This window comes from Akebia trifoliata, chromosome 7 (assembly GCF_017979445.1).
Source record: "Akebia trifoliata isolate Shusen 1 chromosome 7, ASM1797944v1, whole genome shotgun sequence".
Taxonomy (NCBI): Eukaryota; Viridiplantae; Streptophyta; class Magnoliopsida; order Ranunculales; family Lardizabalaceae; genus Akebia; species Akebia trifoliata.
This window is the reverse complement of record NC_141381.1, coordinates 3,596,932-3,620,405: the sequence shown is the minus strand read 5'-3', so window position 1 is coordinate 3,620,405 and position 23,474 is coordinate 3,596,932. Positions and strand designations below refer to the sequence as shown.

At 32.2% G+C, this 23,474-nt stretch overlaps 1 protein-coding gene across 1 annotated transcript; it reads right to left on the bottom strand.

Annotated features, from left to right (window-relative positions):
* Positions 1 to 19,538: 19,538 nt before the first annotated feature.
* RVE1 (Homeodomain-like superfamily protein) lies at positions 19,539 to 23,271 on the bottom strand. The gene is made up of 6 exons (XM_086447123.1): positions 23,039 to 23,271; positions 21,540 to 21,674; positions 21,340 to 21,451; positions 21,188 to 21,249; positions 20,626 to 21,060; positions 19,539 to 20,533 (listed from the first exon to the last, which is right to left on the bottom strand). The coding sequence occupies exons 1-6, from the start codon at positions 23,048 to 23,050 to the stop codon at positions 19,835 to 19,837; spliced, it is 1,455 nt and encodes a 484-aa protein (XP_086303249.1). The 5' UTR covers positions 23,051 to 23,271; the 3' UTR covers positions 19,539 to 19,834.
* Positions 23,272 to 23,474: the final 203 nt, after the last annotated feature.

The window sequence follows — 23,474 nt, the reverse complement described above, 5'->3', positions numbered from 1 at the left end:
TTCTAACACAAAACATTCATGCTAATATTGCTTAAAATAGTGTGACAATCCTGAGACTTCATTATTAGCATGCAATGTCGCAGAGGAGACCACCAAAATAAGTAGGTTTTGGATACAGGTTGTAATAACCATATGTGAAGTAGAAAATAGATGTTTCTGAGTTGGATAAGACTATTCACTCATAAGTGAAGTTTGTGAATGATACAAAAGTCCTTGTCATGGGAAAAAGGAAAATTTCCATTATGTTAAAGGATGGATCTCGTAAAGTTATTTCCAATGTGTATTATGTTCCCGGTCTTAAGCAAAATCTCTTAAGTGTGGGACAATTATCTGAAAAAGGTTATGATGTGCACATCAGCAAGGGTGTTTGTAACATCAGTGATGGAATGAAAGGACTGATAGCAAAGGTAAATATGACACCAAATTGTTTATTTCCACTAAATATTTAGTGTACAAATTTGCCTTGCTTTAGTTTTATGATGGATGTTAATGGTTAGTTATGACACATGTGTTTTGGGCATGTAAATTTTAGTAGTTTAAAGTTTCTTGCACAGAAGGTATGGTTACCGGGCTCCTGAGATTGATTTCCTAACAAAGTATGTGAGGCTTGCGGTTTGGAAAAGAAGCGTCGAGATGTATTTCCTGTTTTAAAATCTTGGAGAGTCACAAAGCCTTTGGAATTGGTTCATTCAGATTTATGTGGACCAATTGAGGTTGCTTCAAATAATAACATGTATTTTCTTACTTTTATTGATGATTTTAGTAGAAAAACCTGGTTTATTTTTTGAAACAAAAATAAGAACCATGTGTATTTTTAAAATTTTCAAGACGTGAAAAAATAAACTGGGGTTAGTATTAAAGTGTTTGAGACTGACAGAGGTGGTGAATACATTGCATGTGATAAATTTGATAAGAAACATGGTATTTAACAGTAGTTGATTGTCAGATACACTCTTCAGCTGATAAGTTTGGGGGTCCAACCCAAAACCAATTGGCAATAAGTGGAGAGGCCCAGGAGCTTATAAGGAGAGAGACAAGGCAATGAGTGTCCAATGCGGGACTAAACTCAACATGCCCCCGCACGTGTGGGCCGGAGTGGGCTAAAATAAGTGGAGGGGTCCAGGAGCTTAGAAGGAGAGAAACAAGTCAATGAGTGTCTGATGTGGGAGTAAACTCAACATCAGCAAATGGGATGGCTGAAAGAAAAAATTGAACAATTATGGGTATTGTTAAATGCATACTAAAATCCAAAATATTTTTGGGCAGTTATGTGTTGAACAGATGTCCAACCAAGAGTATTAATGATAGAACCTTGCAAGAAGCCTAGACTGGTCAGAGGCCTAGATTGGAACACTTTAGGGTGTTTGGGTGCATTCCATACGCACACGTGCTTGATGAAATCAAGAAGAAACTTGATTATACACATGAAAATGCATCTTTATTATCAAATTGTATCCAATGACTTGTGACACAAACAATTCTAAAAAAATAGAAAAGAAAGAAAGAGGAAAAAATAAAATAAAATTATAGGAAGAAGAAAAATTTTATTATCCAAATACTTGGTTTGATCTTCATCTCTCTTCTATATATATCACACAAATATATATATATATATAGGTCCCTATCTGTGGCCAACAATTTGGCAAACACTTTTTCAAAACATGGGTTAGAGGTCTTGGAATGGGCTGATTTTGGTGAGGATGATCTCTACGGTGAGGAGATCATCCTCACCAAAATCAGCTCATTCCAAAACTTCTAACCCCATTTTACAAGTTGAAAATCGTGAACCGTCCATTTTTTGTAAACCATTTTGATGAGGTTAGAAGTTTTGGAATGGGCTGATTTTGGGTGATGATGATCTCCTCACCATAGAGATCATCCTCACCAAAAATCACCCATTCCAAGACCTCTAACCCATGTTTTGAAAAATGTGTTTGCCAAACTGTTGGCCATTGAACGCTACTCTATATATATATAGAGGGTCCCGTTCAATGGCCAACAGTTTGGCAAACATTTTGGCAAACACTTTTTCAAAACATGGGTTAGAGGTCTTGGAATGGGCTGATTTTTGGTGAGGATGATTTCTACGGTGAGGAGATCATCCTCACCAAAAATCAGCTCATTCCAAAACTTCTAGCCCCAGTTTACAAGTTGAAAAATCGTGAACCGTCCATTTTTTGTAGATCATTTTTGATGGGGTTAGAAGTTTTGGAATGGGCTGATTTTGGTGATGATGATCTCCTCACCAAAATCAGCCCATTCCAAGACCTCTAACCCATGTTTTGAAAAATGTGTTTGCCAAACTGTTGGCCATTGAACGCTACCCATATATATATATATATATATGGGAAATGTTCAGCAACAAACATTTTGGCAAAACATTTTTCAAAACATGGGTTAGAGGTCTTGGAATGGGCTGATTTTTGGTGAGGATGATCTCTGCGGTGAGGAGATCATCATCACCAAAAATCAGCCCATTCCAAAACTTCTAACCCCATCAAAAATGGTTTATAAAAATGGACGGTTCACGATTTTTCAACTTGTAAACTGGGGCTAGAAATTTGGAATGGGCTGATTTTTGGTGAGGATGATCTCCTCGTGTGGAGATCATCCTCACCAAAAATCAGCCCATTCGAAAACCTCTAACCCATGTTTTGAAAAATGTTTTGCCAAAATGTTTGTTGCTGAACGAGACCCTATATATATAGGGGACGGTTTAGCAGCCCTAAAGTTTGCCAAACATGGTGCCAAACATTTTTCAAAACATGGGTTAGAAGCTTTGGAATGAGCTGATTTTTTGTGAGGATGATCTCTATGATGAGGAGATCATCTTCACCAAAAATCAGCCTATTCCAAAACTTCTAACCCCATCAAAAGTGATTTACAAAAATTGGACAGTCCACGATTCTTCAACTTGTAAACTAGGGTTAGAAGTTTTAAAATGAGCTGATTTTTTGTGAGGATGATCTCTTCACCATAGAGATCATCCTCACAAAAAATCAGCCTATTCCAAAACTTCTAACCCCATCAAAAGTAATTTACAAAAAATGTTTGGCAAAATTTAGGGCTGCCGAACTGCTCCCATGTATATATTCATAATCAAACAAGACTATTAAAGACAAAATTGAATAGGACAAAACAACTAAACAAGTTCTATTCCTAATAAAAAATAAAAATAATTCATGATTAAAGACAATCTCTTGATAAAAAATGGAATTAATTTCTAATAGGATTCTCGGTTTATGGGTTTCCAACAACCTCCCTTAAATTGAGATATTTTAATACCATCATTCCCATCATCTTCTTCGACTTCTCAAATGCATTGGTTGATAGAGGTTTTGTAAAGATATCACCAAGTTGGTCTTTAAAGTGATAGAACTTGACTACAATCTCATTGTCCTTCACAAGATCACAGATGTAGTGGAATTTGATGTCGATATGCTTGCTCCTTCCGTAAAAGACTGGATTCTTCGTCAATGCAATTGTTGATTTATTGCCGCGTGTGATCTTCGTTGGAACTTCTTGCTTGTGATTTAAATCATCGAACATGCGGCATAGCCAAACCGCTTGAGTAGCACAATAAGCAACTGCAATGTATGTCACCTCTGTTGTAGAGAGTGTAACTAGTTTTTTCTTATTAGATCAAGAAACAAAATTTCAGGTCTTTCCTGGATTTTTTGTCTCTCTCCAGAGTACTCGACGTCCCTGCTTGACCTGGGTTTAAGATCTCAGCCTGCAAGCCTTTCTCCCCAAGGATTAGTCTTCTCATGTTTCTTGTGGGCAACGTCTAACTCCTCCATTTTCTCCTCTGGATTGACCACATTCTTCAACCCCAAGCTCACAGTCAGTCAACCATTGCCCCTTTTTACCCTCTGGGAATACCAAGTGTTTAGCCCAATCCTTCTCAGCGAATTCCTGATGCTTGATGAACCTCCCATGAGAGTTCTGGTCTCCGAATACCAGAAAAAATTCTTCCCTACCTTGAGAACTTGGACCTGATTTGTTTGAAAGCAGTGCCTGCTGAGGACAGCTCCCCACTGAGCCAACACGCTTCCTCCTCCAGTAAAACCACCACCAAATCACCTTTACTACATTTCTCCACAATTTTAGTGGCTTTCTGTTCTTCAACCAATTCTTCCTCAATATGAACAACTTAGACTCCACCCTGAGCGCGCTCTCTCTCTCTCCCCCAAGAACAATGAGATGAATTTTCTACAAAAGTCTAAGCAACTACCCCTACCATCGGAACCTCCTTTCGGTCGAGTGGATTTCATCTCCTTATCTTCTATCATTACCTCTTGCTGATCCTTAGTGCCTAAAGGAGCCCAGTGTCTCCCTTCTCTTTCGTCTCCGTCTCTCTTGCTTTGAAGTCGTAGTTTGCTGGGATGGAAGACTTTCTAGGTGTGGTTTTGTCATTCTTTCCCTCTGCCTTTGGTGTTGCTCCTGAAGGAAAATTGATCTTTGGTTGCTAACACCCTTTGCTATTTGTTGGACACACAACTTTCATGATGTCATTATAAGTACTCAGGCTTATGTTCTTTTGATGCAAAAAAATCGAATAATTAAAAGGTGTTTTCTTTGAGGATTTTCTACAACGAACCTTCCCTCCCCTTAAGCATTGCAATACAAATAGCTCTATTTGTTTATTGGATCATTGGGTTCTTTCATGCTTATAGAGGAAGTTTTCTTGTGTCTTGCCTGCCTTTTTTTTTTTCCACTAATGTCTATGAATGCATCATTGATTTTCTAAACTGCCGTTTAAAGGCTCTTCTTCTCTTAGATTCAATATATTGAGTTTGAATTGGTTCTAAGATTTTCCTTCAATATGTTTGTCCAGTCCAAACAGACTGGTTAGATACCTCAGTGTTCCATTACTTACACTTGGAGAAGATGATGTGGGAAAATTAACTTTTGTAAAATTTAACTACAATATGTGTAATTCTCTTTCTTTATTATCTATGGTTCAATCAAATGCGTTCATGTGCATGCCCAATGAAGACAATGTTATAGAAGTAAAGTAAAATGGAGGGAGGTTTAGTTTGGGTCTTGGTTCTAAGAATCAGGAAGTAAATGATTTTCAAGGAAAATGCAATTTTTACGTGTATGATTTTTCATTTCAACTATGGGTGTCAATGGGTACCCGGTGTACCCAAAACTGATTAGTCGATGTTTGGTCTACCACATGGACCCGATCATTTTCGGGTCTAGTTATGGGTACTATCGTAAAGACCCGATAAGTACTCGATTAGTAAATTTATTTTATTTATAATGAAATTAGTAGTCTAATTGAGTACTTAGTGTACTTGAACTAAAAGTAAAATATAAAGAGAATGTGAATTTTTTTAATTTTTACCTTTTCTTTGAGGAAACATTCATTCATTTTTCACATATTAGATAATTACTGCGGTAAATAAATTATTCATACCATAATTTTCTACCTTTAAAGTTTAATTAGCTTGAAGAATTCATTATTGATATTAAATTTCAATTGAGAAATTACAACTTAAATTTTTTCATTTATAAATAGCTATTTTATCGGATATTTATCCCTTTTTTTTTTTTTGCTTCAGGAAATTTTTTTTTATCTAGCTTAATGGGTACACAATAGGTGTATTTGTAGGGTTGATTCTAGTTCTAAGGATCTCATATCTGAAACCGAAATCGATAACAACCAGAATCAGAACCAGAACCAAAATTTGTCTTAAGTTCTGGTTCTTCGAATATGTGGAACAGACCCGTTCACACCCTTAATTTCAACTGAAAATGTTTTTTTTTTATAGAGAAAATGATATTTTCTTGTCTTGACAGAAAAATTATTTTCTTATCTGAACCCCCATGAAATGAGTCATCAGGGCCGAAAAATCCTAATGTCATTATCTAATGGATACCCACATCCCAAAACTAAAATCTCTCTTTTTGACATTTTTCTGGTGCAATCGACCACTGGCAACATTTTATTAGAAAATCCATTTTCTTCAGAATTTTATTTTTTTTAGAAAATGATTGCCCTGTAATTTGTCTTTAAAATCATATCCAGCTTCTTTTTAATTTATTTATTAAATTTTTTTTTTTTATATTTTGGATTTGAACCTGTGTCTGAATTTGACTCAAATCTTACTAGAAAAAATCATATCCGAATCATTTTGCTTTTACTTATTCAGGGATATGATGAAATTGCTTGATTTGGGTTGGGTCGGATAATTTTGTACCTTCGACATTTATATTTCTATGCTTTTTTGTTCATTGTTATACTATTCTATTGTACCATTATAATCCTTTTATTTTATAGCCGATAGTATAAAATACTATTTTGAAAATAATTTTTAAAGTAATATATCATTTGGATCTTGGTGGTATAGGAATGGATCCGTATCCAAACCAGATCCAACTCAGATCAGGGGACGTCAAACATTGTTCAACCCAATTTTTTTTATTCAGATATACTCCAATGGTTGGTCCAAACTCGCTAAATTTGAATATTCGAATTTCAGATAACTCTGATGCATTATATGCCCGAGAACCATTTTGGTCTCAATATAGGTGCAAATAGTAAATCCTCTCTGGAGCTAATTAATTGGATGTCCACAACTCAAAGAAGGGATGTTCTTGCGTTGGGTTGCTTTATTAGCCAAAGTTAGCATTGTAGTATAGTAGAAAGATTGGCAGAAATAACACTAATTACCATCAAAATACTTAATTCGATAATTAGAAAATTTGAGTGTTAATAATCTTTGATCTGACTTGCAATAAACAAATAATTGAAATTGAATCAAGGCATGGACTCAGTCGTTCTCTTTAAGGCATTTCGAATCGTTGCAAAATTTCAAAAGTGTAGGCAAAGTAGTGGCATGACTCCTCCAGGATACAACAACTCAATATCAATTAAGGATCGTTTGTCTATTGCATCTTAAACAAAAATCAAGCAACCAAATACATACCCAAATTCTTTGCCCAGAAAAGAAATCAAACAATATCAAAAATAAAGAATAGGTCACAAGAGACAATAAGTTGTAGAAGACAAAAAGTATAGATAGAAGATTCATAGAGCGCGAGAGAGATCTTCTCAATAGTCTCTGATCATATATACGATTAAAAAGAATTAATACCTTAATTATGTTTAGGCAAACGACTAATTCAATTTTATTTCTAAAATAAAACGTTTATATCAAACGGTAAAGAAAATATAATTCGATTAATTATACAATAATTATTACTAATACACAATATAAATTGTAATAAAAAGATAGCTTTTATTTAATACATCTCACCGCACTGACCTGACCTGACTTGGTGTGTGCTTGGAAAACCTTGGGTACGCGGCTGATGTGGCAAGGGCACAGAACCATAGATCGTTTTCATCGGGATACTTTTCATCGAATGGGGTTCCAGCTTGAGGTCACTCCAACACCTAACCATGGGTCTGAGACACAATTCTAGCCATCATCCCAAGCCCAAGTGGGGTTGGCTGGATTTGTTGTGGTCGATTAGGAAGTCCATAAAAGAGAGATGGTTTGAAAAGCCCATTTTTTTGGATCAGCACCCACTCACCCAATCAAAGCTGACTGGGATGATTATTTGACTCGAGCTAGTCCCAAACTGGTCAAATAGATTTTGATAAATATATATATTTTTTCTTTTTATATTTAAAGAACAATTATTTTCAATTATAAAATGAAACAATAGGTTGTACCTTTATAAGTCTCAATTTATCTTAGATAACAGAAATTTAAATATTAGAACATTTATTAACATTTAAATTCTTTTTTTTCTCTCCATAAATTCTAAACTAATCAATATAACTACTAATTTCTCCAACTAATTAAAAAAAAAAAAAAAATTACATATTGTTTATAATCCATAAGCAAATTGATGAGGAGATTTCAGCTTTACTCACTCGTGATAAAGAGTAGAATTTCCTTGTTACATTTTGTTTACGGGAAATGTTTAAGATTAAGATGCCTCTAAGGACTTCTTGATGTAAATGCATTTAATAAAACTGAAAATCCAGTTTAGCTCGTTATCTTTCCGACACGACACAACTATTTGTCTTGTAATTATGTGGCATATAATGCATTTTTTTGAAGTAGTTGCGTCAACATATGTTTGGGTCCGGCCACGTAAACTACTACAATGCTAAAATTTATAAATTGCATGACTAGCATTCTCGACCACATTAACCCCCAACGAGGATGACCGCATGTAGAACTCTATTATATATATAAAGAAAAATTATTTTTCAATTATGAACTGAAACAATGGGTGTGACTTCCAGTTAACCTTAGTTAGATCACATATATTTAAATTATTAAGAATATATTTATATGAAACTAGGGAAGGGAGACTTATAAAGACCTGAAAATGGTGAATTCTTTCCGTTTTGTCACTTATCAAGAGATCTTTTTTTTTTTAAAACATTATTTTATTTTTATTTCATAATAAATAAATTAATGGATCCATCTGAAGAGAGTTTTGAAATTTTAAAAAATAGTTTTGGAATTTTAAAATGAAAAACTATTGCAGATTTGCTTCAATCATACTCACCTTTCTCTCATTATCGAAAGCAAATAGATAATAACCTAATCTTACTATCATCTTAAAAAAAATTAGTTTGATTGGTATACGTCATATACTCCATAAATGAATCTCGACTTTAACCATCTAAGTCAATTCTAAGTTCAAATAGCGTTGGTTGAATTTCAGGTTGACAAATACTTTCCTAACTAACTTAGTAAAGAATTTAAGCATTACTAAGGTTCTTTTTGCTAAAATAGATTATCACATTAGCAATCCAAGGCCATAGTTCTCTAGATTTCATGGAAAAATTGAGATAAAAAATAAAAAATAAAAATCATTTTTTTTTTTGGGCTTGATCTAGGGTTTTGAAAATGGATGGCTATCGAATTTTCACATAACTCCCAAATTTAAAATTAAAATTCAACAGTGAAAGAAAAAAATTTTTTGGAATTTTTTCTTCTACCAAAGTTTATAGAATTTTGTCCTCTACAACCCTGAAGCATCATATCATGGTTTTGTGTGCAACAAGTTGAATCCAAGGACCCTTATTGAGACTGAAATCCTTACTAACTTAGTAAGGCTAGTTGGACTCTTTTATATTTGAGAGTTGCTATTCGTTTCTTAATTGAATATATTACAATGAGTGATGCTAAATGCACGCTACTTTTAGCCAATGCCCCTGACGCCCTTTTCTCTCTTGCCCATAGTGAAAAAAAGCAAACTTTCTAATTTGATAATCTTGTGACATTCAAAAACATGATGTAACGCAATGAAATTGTAGAGGATAAAATTATATGAAATTTAAAAAAATAATTATTTTTCACGTTGAATTTTATTTTTAAATTTGGGTGCACAGTGGCAGTCCATTTTCAACACCTTGGATCAAGCTCGAAAAATAATATTTTTTAAATTTTTTTTTTGAATATGAATATTTTCATTAAATCTAAAAGGATGTGTTGTTAAATTATCAATGTGGGCCCAACGACCCTTTTTAAGATTTGAAATCTAAAAAAATAAATATGTGGGCAACGGGCAAGAGAGACAAGCTCTCTGTATTGATGATATCATTGTGCAATACGTCAAACGTTTGTTGGGCTGTGAGCTAACACGTCATAAGGCGTTGGCAAAAACAATGTCAATTTAGCATTTCTCAATTACAATGGATAGGGATGCTTGGGTGGGTTTCTTTTAGACTTCGACGGTCAATGGATAAGTATCCGATTGGATAGTGTTATATCTAAATTTGAATCCAAAAAAATAGTGATATCCGAATCCGAATCCAATTAGATATCATTAACAAATATTCGAATTCACATCCGAATTAATTATCGAATATCCGATATTATCCGATTCGGATTTTTTAAAAAAAATCTTTGATTTTTTTTGTTTGTTTGTTGTTTGTTTTTCAAATCCTGTAAACCATAAAAATTAATTAATTAATTAATTTATTAAGAAAAAAAATGAGTTTTAACTTAGAGAGGAGAAGAGATGGTTGCAAAACCCTTGATTTTTAATCAAACACAAACACATTCATCTTCAACCCTAGATTTACATTTTCAAATCATATAAAAAATCTCTCATCTTCAACCTTGGTCAATAACACTTATTTTTTTTCAAACCAATTAATCTTCAACATGTCAAAAGATATTCGTAATTTTTCATCCTCTCTTTTAGATTCTATCTACTTCAATAATAGAGAACTAATTGAAGACGAAGGTGTCAACATCTTAACATCTCTAAGCACAGTTCCACCTACATATCCACTTAGAAAACACAGTCTCAATGACAATCAAATCCCTAAAATCTCTCACTTTTCTACACCTCCTCATCCTTCTCATCCAACATTATTTCCATGGGAAGATGAGGCGAAGGGGGTTGAACATGAAAAAAACTTCGAAGTGGGCAGCCTCCTTCAAAATTTTAAAGTAACCCTCTTCATTGGATTACACGTGGCATTTCTAAGAGGTGTTTCAAATTTTCGTGAAAATAAATGTAAAAAACCACGTGTTTGACAACAAGGAGGGTTTTTACTAAATTGATAGCGACTGTCGGCTTCAAAGTGGGACTCATTGAACAACATACAAAATTGAAAAGATGTATAATGATGGATAAGAAAACAATTGTCTTACTGTCAAATTTTTATTTAAACATAATAGATAATATGAAAAGCTGTCATACACCTTTATTTATATATATATATATAATATAATACAAAAAAAAGGCTGTCTTCAACTTTTATTTATATATAATATAAATTGAAAGTAAAATATAAATATTTAACATTGGCAGGGGATCAGATATTAACGAATCGGATGTATCAACATCCGAATTCATATCCGACATCTATTCGAATACTTAGAATATATCGAATTCGAATTCAATATCCGAAATTTCCGAATATTATCCAAAATTTTAAATATGAATTCGAATCAAATTTGAATTTTCGACTATCTGTTGACAGGCTTAACTGCGGGAGAGGAATCTCAACAAACTTCTTTATTGTGCGATGATGCTATTATCAATGGATGCGCATTACCAATCAAACTGATCTTTTTGTATGTAAATTCATTAAAGGATGGGCCACATATTCATACGGTCAGTGGCTCAACAAAAAAAAAAAAAAAATTCCATTTGGCATAAAATAGTGTGCCACCTGACCTTGATTATAAGAACGGTGCATCTGACTGGATCCCTACTCAAGAGGATAACCTCCCATTTTATGCCACATGGCATTTTTTAGACCCATTTTATGCCCATTGATTGGTGATGTGAATCCATTGATAATAGCATTGTCTTAAAAATGATTTATAATAGTTGGATTTAAACTCTTTTTCAAGAGCTTAGATCTAATGGATGCAAGTTATCAAACATTATGATTTTTGGTACATTGGTTCAAGAAGGGATGGACTACGTATCCATACGGTTAGCGAGTAAAGAAAAATGGAGTGCCATTGAACTTGGTTGGTTAGGGGACTAACTTAGGAAAATTTCAAATCTTACTAATAAATTTTGGCCTAACATCAAATTAGAAATCCAACACCGTCGCCTTGCAGATTTCATGGAAAAACTCAGACTCAAAAGAAAACATTGAAAATAATAAACTGTTTGAGCTTGATTGTAGGTGTTGGTAATAGATGGTTATTGAACTTCAAAATTTAACATTAAAATTCAATGATGAAAATTAAAAAAAAAAATTCAAAATACTTAAAATTTTGTCCTTTATAATCGTGTACATCATACATCAGATCATGTTTGTGGATGACACAAATTGATGCAGTAGAATCCATTCCAAGGTATGTTAAGTCACAAGTCAATAGCATTTGAATTTTATGACGTAAATTCCAATTAAAAAATTCATAAAGTTAGGTTCACTTGACTTGTCAGAACTTCAATTAGTTCTGATAGGATATTAATGAATGATTATCTTACCTAAGTTTTTCAATTAGTTTTCTCCAATATCTCAGTCTTATTTTTAATCTTTCTAACGATAGTCCTAAATCACAAAAATTAGTTATAAATTAGTCATTTTAATTTCTCCTCCAAACAATTTATTAAAAAAAATGCTTAACATGACAAAATTGAAATAATTTCATAAAATGTTTCTATTAAAATAAAAGTGATAGTTTTAAAAATAATAAGTGAAATGATTACCATGACAAGGATATAAAATCATAAGAATTTTCCACATGGGCGCGAGTTGATGAACAAATCTTATTTTTTAATGCTACAAAAATTATTATGAAATTAAATATGAAAAATAAAAGCAAAATTATTATTTCTCTTATTGAAAAAAACTGATATTGAAGTTATGATTGGTTAAACATTAATAACCCAATTATTTGTAATAGTTTCATCCTCATATCAAATTTGTTTGGTCACACATTAATTGTTGTGCTAACTTGAAGGCAATGTATATGATCCGTGAAGGAGTACCACGTGGTTGCATTTCGATCCAGATCTGAATTTGACCAGATAAAATTGCTTGATTCAGGTTGGGCAAGATAATTTCGTATCGTTCAACATTTTTTCTTTTATGCTTACTTTGTTGATTCTAATAATATTATATTTCACCATTATAATCCTTTTATTTTACAAGAATTCACGTTATATTAAAATAATAGAAAATGATATTTTGATAAACCTAAAAAAATACTTTTCAAAGTAATATATATTTCGGATCTAGGTGGTATAGGGACAGACTTGTATCTGACCCGGATCCGACTTAGGTCGGGGGATGTCAAACCATATTCAACCCATTTAGATTGGACATACTCCAAGGGTCCAAACCCACTAAGTGTGAATTTCAGATTACTTGGATTTTGAATAAAATCCGACCCATTTTATGCCCTAATACCATATTTGTTCTCAATGTAAGTGTAAATAGTAAATCTTGTCTTGGGAGCTAATTAATTGTATATGCACATGGAAACAGCTAAAGCTAGGTAAGGATGTTCTTGTGTTGGGTTGCTTTATTAGCCAAAGTCAGTTTGTTGAAATTACTGCAAATTACTTGAGTAAGACATGTTTCAAAATGTATTGATGGATATATGTTTCAAAGAATTGGGGTGGCGTTGGAAAATGTTGGTGTGGCAATAGCAGCCCTCTTATTAATTCACGATGAGATTTTAAACCTTAGTGAGTGCAACTCAGGCAGCTAAGAAACAGGGACAGACCCAAAGAATTTCACTTGTGGGCGAACAAATAGAGATGAAATTAGAAAAATTATAAAAAATAAGAGAATTGTAAAAAATAATTGGATTTAAAAGAAAAATTTATATAAAAAAATGAGAAATGATGGTTTATTGGCTTCTTGTAACTCAAACTCTTAAAGTAAAGAAGAGGAGAAGACAAAGTGAGTAAAAACACTAACAATTAGTCTTATCCCATTTGACAAAAATAATATTTATTCTGAAAAGTAACCACAAAATTATAGAGTAAAGATGACTCAATTCTTGGAATTTTAAAATTACGATTTGTTGAAACATATAAAAGATTAGTGAAACTGCGAAATAATTTTTCTTTCGTAAGATTCTATAAATAAAAGACCTTACTAACTTTTTAAGTTTTCAAATCTTACTATGAGTCATTGAGTTCACCTTTTAGCATTCTAAAACATGATCTGATGCCACAAGGATGTAGAGGATAAAATTCTATAACCTTAGTAAAATTAAATAAAAAACTTAAAAGGTTTAATTTTTTTTTAATCTTAAATACTAATTTTAAATTGGGAAGTTCAACAATAGTCCATTTTCAAAATCATGAATCAAACCCCCCAATTTATTCATTTTGAAATTGAATTTTTCCATGAAATGTAGAGGATAGTGCTGTTGGATTGCCAATTTGATAATTCATTAGTATTCAATGACTCTTAGTAAGATTTAAAATCTTTCTTAGTGAGTTTTTCTATATAAAAATATGAGAGATTTATTGGGTAGACGTAATTGTTGCATTTTTATTACAAAACTCTTGTGGAATTTTGACAACTCCAAGGGAACCTTACTTTATGAAGTTTGTTATTCAACAAACCTTATTTTATCAAGGTTGTTGCCCAACAAACCTTTGAATGGGGATCCACCTCATAAGATTCAATTGATGTGGTTAATTTGCTACTCAACAAACCTTGGAGTCGATCCTAAACACATCAATTTGTGGCATCTAAAAATGTGATCTGATGCCACAAAGTTATTGAGGACAAAATTTTAAGAACTTTGAAAGAAAAAAAAAAAAAGTTAATTTTCATCGTAAAATTTTAATTTTAAATTTGAGAGTTCAATAGCCATTCATTTTCAACAAGTTAAATCAAGCTCAAAAAGGATTCTTTTTTTTATGCTAACCTATTTCATAAAGTAAGAGTCGTTCAATAACAAACTTGATAAGGTAAGGAAGGTTTTGTAATAAAAATGTAACATATGGGTTTGTTCGGTAAAACTCTCTAAAAATACTGTGTGGGGCCACATCTTCCACATATAGCTCAACCCGAGTATTTTTTAATAGTCCTAATAATATGATTCCTCAAATGACTCCATGACATGGACAAATTTGAGAATCATAGATTTATACGCCTTATAATACACTTTTTATGGGAAAATGCAATCGCGTATCCCAAGGTGTTTAGATTTACAATACCTAAATTATACTATCATGGAGTCATTTGAGTATGCCACCTAACGAATCATATTATCATGACTCATCTTTGAAATATTTATTAAGTCGTACTAATATGATTCGTCAGGTGGCATACTCAAATGACTCCATGGCGTGGACAAGTTTGAGTACCATATGGCATACCCCTGTTTTAGAAAATATATTTTCCCAAATCTAGAGGGTGGAACGAAATATGATATGGATTTCTTCCAAATAATTTCGAAAGAGTTTTGCCTAAAAATTGGATTTATGAAAAATTTTCACATGTAAAAATATACTTATATAATCAAAATCCATATATCCACTGCATTTCAACCACCATATCATAACGAATATGCACTACTTCAAAAAAACATACTATAATTACAACCCAAAAATATACATAGATTAAATAGACATCTAGTATCGATAATAGTTGTCTACGTCATAAATATTAACTCTTAATCTCTGGATATATATATATATATATAACCACACACATGATGCTAATATTTACAAAGAAGTCCAAAATTACATAAAATAGCTCCATTAAACTCAAATCTCACCTCACATATAATAGAAAAAATATTTATCATCCTTATCTTACAATCCATTTAGATAACATTTTTTATTAAGAATAGGCATTTATGTAGTTATGACATCTATAATATTTTGTTGATAGAGTGAGTAATATGAAGTTACTTAATAGTAAACTCACATTTCAAATTAATAGTTCTAATATGAATGGATAAACAAGTAAATCTATTATAAACAATACAAATTTTTAAATAAATAAACTAAATAAATAACACTCGAAACATGTTAATTTTTAATAAAACGACAACGAAATATCTCCATCTCATAATATAAAAAAAACATAAACATGTTATAAGAATATCAATCTTGATGGTGTATGTGATAAGAATGACGAGATACACGATCGATACAAAAGTATTGATCTGTATATCAATAATCTAATACTTAACTAGTGTGGAACTCACCATTAGTTCCTGATTTTATGGTCAGTTTAGCAATTTACCATGATTTGTTAATCGTGTTTTTCAGTTCATGTTGGTTGTTGATCCCTAACAAAGATCAATCGTTTGACTACTATAAACTATAAATGATCATTTGACAAGTCAGCTTCATCGTAACTCTATGATATGCATGTGTCATCAATCAATCTAGTCATTTACAAACTATTTTTACAGTACAATTTGTTGTTTTTCAATAAAGATAAGATAATAACTTCTCAAATAGTAGGTATAAAAATATTTTCAAATGGTATCCCATACTATCAAAAAGAATATTAAATTCCTATTATTCTAAATTAATTGATTGTTTCTAGAAAGAGTTATCGATTAATCTTATAAGCATTTATTACCCCTTGAATGAATAACAAAAATAATAATTATATTTTTCAAAATTCATTTGAAATAAATAAAAATAAATTTACAAGTGTAACAATATTCTCAGGTATTCTAGAACTATAAACATGCAGCAACATATCGAAAGTCGTAAATCATAAAATAGTAAACATGCAAGTACATCGTTCATCACATGCTCTATTACATAGTGCTCAAAAGCACTCTAAACTTGGAAATTCCTCAACACAAGACATATAGTCGAGAATGCCGTTCTCGATTCCAACCAATCAAGAATCCCATTATAGATTATAAACAATCAAGACTTTCATTCTCGATTTCAAATTTAAACTTAAATATTATTTTTAAATAGATAATAATTTAATGAAAATACATTTTCAAAATAGTGTCTTAATAATTTTTAAAACGAACACTCTACAAAAATTATTATGGAAATCGATTTGTTAAACAAATTGATTTTCTGACACTCAGTCAAATTCATTTATTTTTATTTCACAATATTTAAATTTAAATCATAACACCCGCCTGTTTTCTCCCCATCTTTTTGTAAAATAGATTTCATTGAAAACTATACTATGAATTTAAAATTATAAATTTCTTCACTCGCAATTGGATTTTTATAAATTTGACGTAAAAAATTTTTCTATATAATTTCCTCAACGATTCGACAAAATAATCTGGTGACTAAGTAGATCTCGAAGTTGTGGATATTTTTTTCTTTAGTGCCAGATCTTAATTTATATCTTAAACGTGTTTAAATATTAATTGAACACAACGTGCATGAACCCACTTTCGAGCTCACTCATCTCTGTTTCGATTTCAATCTCATAGGTATAATGAACATCAACTTGTTTTTATATATAATATAATCTATATTTTATATTATAATATATAAATGAATACAGCTTGTATCAAATCTTAACACATTTTAATTATGATATATTTTAATTTTATATTATATAATATAATAATATATAATATAATATAACATAATAATATTTATATTTTTATTAAGAACGATTTACCCCTTTAACACGTCAAAATTTATTAATTATATAATATAATAATATATAATATAATAGTATATAATATATATAATAATATTATATTTATCTTAATTATACTTTACCCCTTTAATACTTAATAATTTTAAATCTATCCCTTTTATATAAATAATTATAATTAAACCTAATTTTAATAAAATAATTTATTTTAATATTTTAATAATTAAATTTTTTTTTTTATATATTTTTCTTTTATCCATTATGTCTGTTACATTAGACCAATTTGAATTGTGTATACCAGATTTTTGAAATTTCTCATCGATTTTTCTCTAGTGATCAAAATATCCCTTACACCCTAAGTTTTTTTGATAATATTAATATTTGCATAACTCATCATATTAAACTCAGATTTAAGTATACTGATAGTCTAAACTATATTTTTCGATGTTTTTAAATTTAATGATAATGTTCGTTTGACCAAAAAATTTGAGTTTTATCTACTTCAACCAAATGTTCTAATTCTTTGATCATAATCATGATAAGATTATCCAATTTGTACATTTCATTTAGCCAATTCTCCTTCTAAAAATGATTATTTTAGATTGATAATATCATGATTTATTTTTAATAATTTATTTATTTTTACTTTTTTCTTAATAGGAAAACAGGTTATTATAGTTGACTTAATTCATCGATATATGTAATAAATTTCATAGTGTTACACTGTAAATCTATATTTCTCAGGATTTACGATTGCACTTCCATGTAAAAAAGTGTATCCTGAGGAAATTGTGTATCCCGTGGCGTACTGATCTACGTTTTTCGAACTTGTCCACATCATGGAGTCATTTGAGTATGTCACTTAGCGAGCCATATTATCAGGACTCATATTTATTTTATTCGAAGATTTTATATAAAAATATTTGTGGGGTCATACACATGTACAATTGCTCTAGTCCTTATTTGTAAAGCGGGTTAAGTAAATAAAAAAGATTAATGCTGGAGTTACTTCAGTGGCAAACACACAAGGGACACCTTGACATGGTAGCACGCGCGTGTTCATAGATGAGTTTTCTTTGAGATACAGAGAAAACGAATCTACAGACATTCACACGTCATCATGTCAAAGTGCACTAAGGTCACTCCAGCACAACCCAATATAAATAAATAAAAAAACATTGAATAATGCTGAAGTGACCTCAAGCAGGAACCTTATATCGCACTTCTTGATGTAAAAGTATATGGGAATCATAGATGCTTTTCATCGAGATACGAGTGAAAAGGCATCTATGATTCTTATCCACTTTCAGGTCAAGAAGTGTGATATGAAGTTCCAACTTGAGGTCGACTCAAAAGCACTTTCTTGTAAGACCCCCCTTGTCCTTATGTAGTTCCGCCCCAACTTGGGAATCAAGCTGAGCTTCAATGCATTCAACCCAACCCAGCTACGGACCTGAGACACAACTCGAGCCAAACCATAGGTATGCTAGGTCATCCCAAGCTCAAGTGGGGTTGATTGGATTTGTTTGGGTTGATTAGGATGTCCATAAAAGAGAGATGGTTTGAAAAGCCCATTTTTTTTGGATCAGCACCCACCCACCCAATCAAAGCTGACTAGGATGAGATTTGACTCCAACGAGTCAACACATTCCCAATCCAAACTGGTTCAATGGATTTTAATAAATATATATAGAACAATTATTTTTCAACTATGAACTGAAACAATGGGTGCTACCATCATAAGTATATTTATATTGTAAAAAATATGTTTACATGAAACAAGGGAAAGAGAGACTGATAAAGACCTGAAAATGGTGGGCTCTTGCCGTTTTGTTTCTTTCCAAAAGATCTTTTTTTTTTTTTTAACATTATTTTATTTTTATATCATAATTTAATGAATCCATCTACAGATAGTTTGAGATTTTTTAAAAATAACTATTGCAGATTTGCTTCAATCACACTCACCTTTCTCTCACATAATAGTAAAGATCGATTATACTCTAATCCCACTATCGTCTTACAAAAAATTCAGCTTATTGGTATTATATCATATACTCTAGAAATGAACCCTCACTTTAACCATCTTACTCAACTATGAATTCTGATTAATTTTAGATTTTAGAGCTGCTATTGGCACCTCAATTTTTTACTTATTACAACCCCATTTTCTTAAATTATTTATTTCAAAGTTGACCGAACTTTGTCACATTATAATCCCAACAAACAATTTTAATAGTTCATATAAAATCTTAAATCCAAAAAATAAAATTTAATAAAAAAAAAGAAGGAAAAGAGAAAACTTCTATTACCACCCAACTTTTACTTATTCGTAATCATCCACTTCTTTTATTTTATTTTTAATTGGGGTGTAATAAGTAAAAGTTGGGGTGCCAATAGCAGCTCTCTTAGATTTTGAGAGAGAGAAACTTGCACTAGGCCACAAAACAAAAACAAAAAATAATAAAATAATAAAAATAAAAATAAAAATAAAGAAGGAATCAATAAGATACAATTAGGAAGAAGGCCTTTCTACTTGAGAAAAGGGTAGGGTTACAACATTATACACATTTGCACGTAAGAACAAAAAAAAGAGAACCAACTGTAATTTACAAGTTGTTGAAGAGGCTGTAATTCAAATCCTCTTCTATCTCATTTCTCACTTACCCAGCACAACAGCTACAACCACCACAATACAATTCTTAGTTTCAATGTCGCCAAAACAACCCTTTTTTAACCTGCCAAGGGAAAAAAGAAAACATCTCTGCCAAAAAAGCAGGTTATAGAGGGAAGGGGATCATCAAAAAAAGACTATAAGCATAACTGAATTCTTTGCCCCTCTCTCTCTTCCCCGACAATTCCTGATGATTGTGCATCTCTCTCTGCTAAACATCTTTTATAAGGCACAAACCCCTTCGAACAACACTTTTCGGGATTGGCTCTTAGCTGAGAGAAAGCAGACGTCGCGCTCGGTTTCAATTGAAAAGTAGATAAGCTAAGCTTCTTCTTTGAAGGTTCTTGGTTTTGGGACTCAAAGACGTCACCATTGTTCGAACCTGTCCAACATTCATCCTTGTTTTGATTTTCACGATCCTTGGAGGTTACTTCTTCGACACACGAGTATGAAGGCATTTGTATTGAGGTCGGGGTATGAGATGGTTGGAAAGGAAACGCTAAGCTTCCATACAAAGGCCACCAAGGCAGAGAAGCTGCAGGAACCCCTTCAACCGGGCTCATATAATATAAGGCTGAAGGGTCTCGACAAGTCCAAGGACTCCAAGCAGTTTTGCTAGACCCCACGATAAAATCATTTTGCATTGGTTTGTGTGGCGATGTTTGCACGGGCTTTCCCTCATTACTATTAATTTCAAAGGCCGATGACTTGTACGTCGCAGCTGGTGAAGATGGTGTGTACGAATCAAACACCGTGACAGTCTTTCCAAATAGCTTAAGACTTCTTGTTGGTGCTTCCTCCATCGAGGCATTATCTTTGGCACCCAAATCAAATTTCTGTAGATTTGGAGAGAACTAATCAGCAAAACAAGTTTATATAGATCATTGAAAAGGCAGAGTTTTTAAGATTAATGGATGATTGGTAGTACCATCGAAGATTGATCCTGTAGGGTTGAAGTTGAGGTCGTTTGAACAGTAGTTGGAGATCCATTCTCCTCTTCAGCTAACTCAGCAGTTTCAAACCTGACAAGCCTTGCCACCCCAACAGATGAATCCGGTGATGGACTATCATTCTGCGGATTTGAAATCGTGGATCCCATTGTATCGGATCCAACTGCAGATAAAACTGATGTTGGTGATTGGTCCTCTTGTTCTGAGACCGATAAATTTGGGGACGAGGATCTTTCTCGTTGCTCTGAAACCAGGATTCGTTTCTTAATTGAATGAATGTCTTTACGGGGATAGGGATGCATGGGTTTTCTTTTAGGCCGAGGGGGAGGAATCTCAATTGGCTTTCCAGTGTTGGTGTTGGTGTTGGTGTTGGTATTGGTATTGGTGTTGGTGTTGCTCGACTCTCTGACCACCTGAATCATAAATATAGAACATAATAATGAGAAAAATCTTAATCGCAAAAGTTTGCACGTCTTGGGATCATGAGTGATTCCCACTTACTTTAAAGATCCCATGAACATATTATGATAGAAAATAAACCTTGGAAAAGAATTTCTGAGCATGGCTTCGAATTTGAACCGCAGTCTTGGTACCCACGTGTTCTGCAAAAAACACGTGGTGTAAGTACAAGAGATGGACAAGGAAGGAAAAAAGGCATTCCAAAACACATCAAACTTCCAAACCAATAATACCTTCGATACGACGCCAAGCTCGGCCATACAACTTCAAAGCTTCCAAGAATTTCTTATGTTCTTCCTCTGTCCATCTTTCTCGCTGTTTTGTAATTGTGTACGGCTTTCTCACCTACTCATACAGAAAATAAAACAAGAAAATGTAAACCAAGAGCTTGATAATAGAAACAGAATCATTGAGATATGGAAAGAATAAAAACCTTGGTTGCATGTTCATCTCCAGATGAATACATCTCCTTTAGTTGGACTGCAGTACTGGATTGTGCACCAGTATCCAAAAACATATGATCGCCACCCGCGAGAAGGGTAACTGAACTCGTTCCTTCACCTTTATCCTATATACAAAGAAAGAATAGCGTTAAGTAGTTGCTAATGGAGTTCAAGTCATTAAATTACGATTAGATTGTATCGATTTATGCCCAATTGTTATGTAAACAAAGAGGGTTAGGCATGGATCGAAATCCAACAGTTAACGCCTCTAGTTTGACATTTCAATTTAGTTTTTTCTCTCTTACTGTAAGATATGGATTGGATTTTATCATTGTTTATAGGTACTAAAATTTCAAAATGATTTTTTTCTCAGAAAATATCATAGATACATCCACGCACGCACTCCTTTCTATAATAAGTATGTGATATATATCATAAGATACGATCACATAATTCGTTATTGTTCTTGCAAATCAGCCTACGTCTTATCCCGATTTCTGTGATCGTCAACACGAATCCTATTTTGTCATTTAGATCTTGATCACTCAACTCATTTATGGACAACATCTTCCTCAATTCTCTATTTTTATGCATAATTGGAATCCAAATAATTAATATCTTTCAATTTAATTATAAATATATAATCAAACTTTCTGAATCCAATTTCTTAGGTTTTGCCAAATCTGACCATCTGTTCTCCTGTCATGTAAGCTTCGTTCTGGTAAAGTTCATTTCTTCATAAATTTATTTTTATCCAAGATCTCTTACTTTCTTTATAAATTTTATTTTTTTTTCTCTTTTTTCCTCAAATTAATATAATTGTTTTAACCATTACCTCTATCAACTTCCTTCTTAGAAATTAAATTTCTCACCATTTTTTTCGGGCTTATTACATAAAAATAAGTTAAAAATAGAAAAACAGCTAAGCATCGAAAACAATTCGACAATCTCAAAACCTAAATCAATCTCCATGTAAAAATTCACACAAACGCAAGATCTAAAATAAAAACGATTCTTTCATTATTTTTTTATTTTTTTGGTAAAGTTCGTTTATTCATAAATTTATTTTTAGAAAAGATTTCTCACTTTCTTTATATTAAAAATAAAAATAATTCTCTCTCTCTCTCTCTCTCTTCACATTATTACAATTTTTTCAACCATTACTCCATCAACTTCCTGCTTAGAAAATTAAATCTCTCATCATTTATTTTGGATCATTAAATTACATAAAAAAGTGAAGGAAAAAAATGAGTTTAGAAAAACAGCTAAACATCGAAAACAATTTGAAAATATCAAAACCTAACTCAATCTCCATATAAGAACTAATCCAAACGCGAGATCTAAATTAGGAAATATTCTTTTATATTTTTTTTCTTTTTTGGTGAGAATCCAAACAGATCTTAATTTTTTAGGGATTTATTCAAAACTTAGAGATCAGTTTAGTTGTTAGCTTCAAAGACTAGCAATCTTTACTACTAAGAAAACATACCTGAACAGCCATCGATCAGAACTCCAAAACACACATAAATCAGATCTCCAGTTCTTCAGATCGAAACTTCTCTATCTCCAGTTCGATTAAAATAAGATCGGATTCAACTAAAAGTATCACGTTTTCGGTTAAATTTCTCGTTTGAAATCTTCCTGAAAACCAGATTCAACTCCTCAGATTCGCAGAGAGAGAGAGAGAGAGAAAGAGAGACAGAGGACTTCCTGTGTTGAAAACCCTTTGGCTTTTTGAGAGGAGAGATAAAAGCAAGAGTTGCCACGTCAGAAGCTTCTCCTTTTTTCTTAATTTTTAATTTTTAATTTTAATTTTTATCCTTGAAAATCCGAGAAACTCATGGAGTCTTGTGGCTCGCGTAGCACGAAATCTCGGACACGTGGACACTAGTGTCCTTTTTCTCTCTATCTCCTATTTTCGAAGA

Coding starts and splice junctions, on each gene's coding strand:
- RVE1 (XM_086447123.1), bottom strand. Junction 21,250..21,339: donor AGCTTGGCGTCGTATCGAAG/GTATTATTGGTT, acceptor TGTTTTTTGCAG/AACACGTGGGTACCAAGACT. Junction 21,061..21,187: donor CTCAGAAATTCTTTTCCAAG/GTTTATTTTCTA, acceptor TTTATGATTCAG/GTGGTCAGAGAGTCGAGCAA.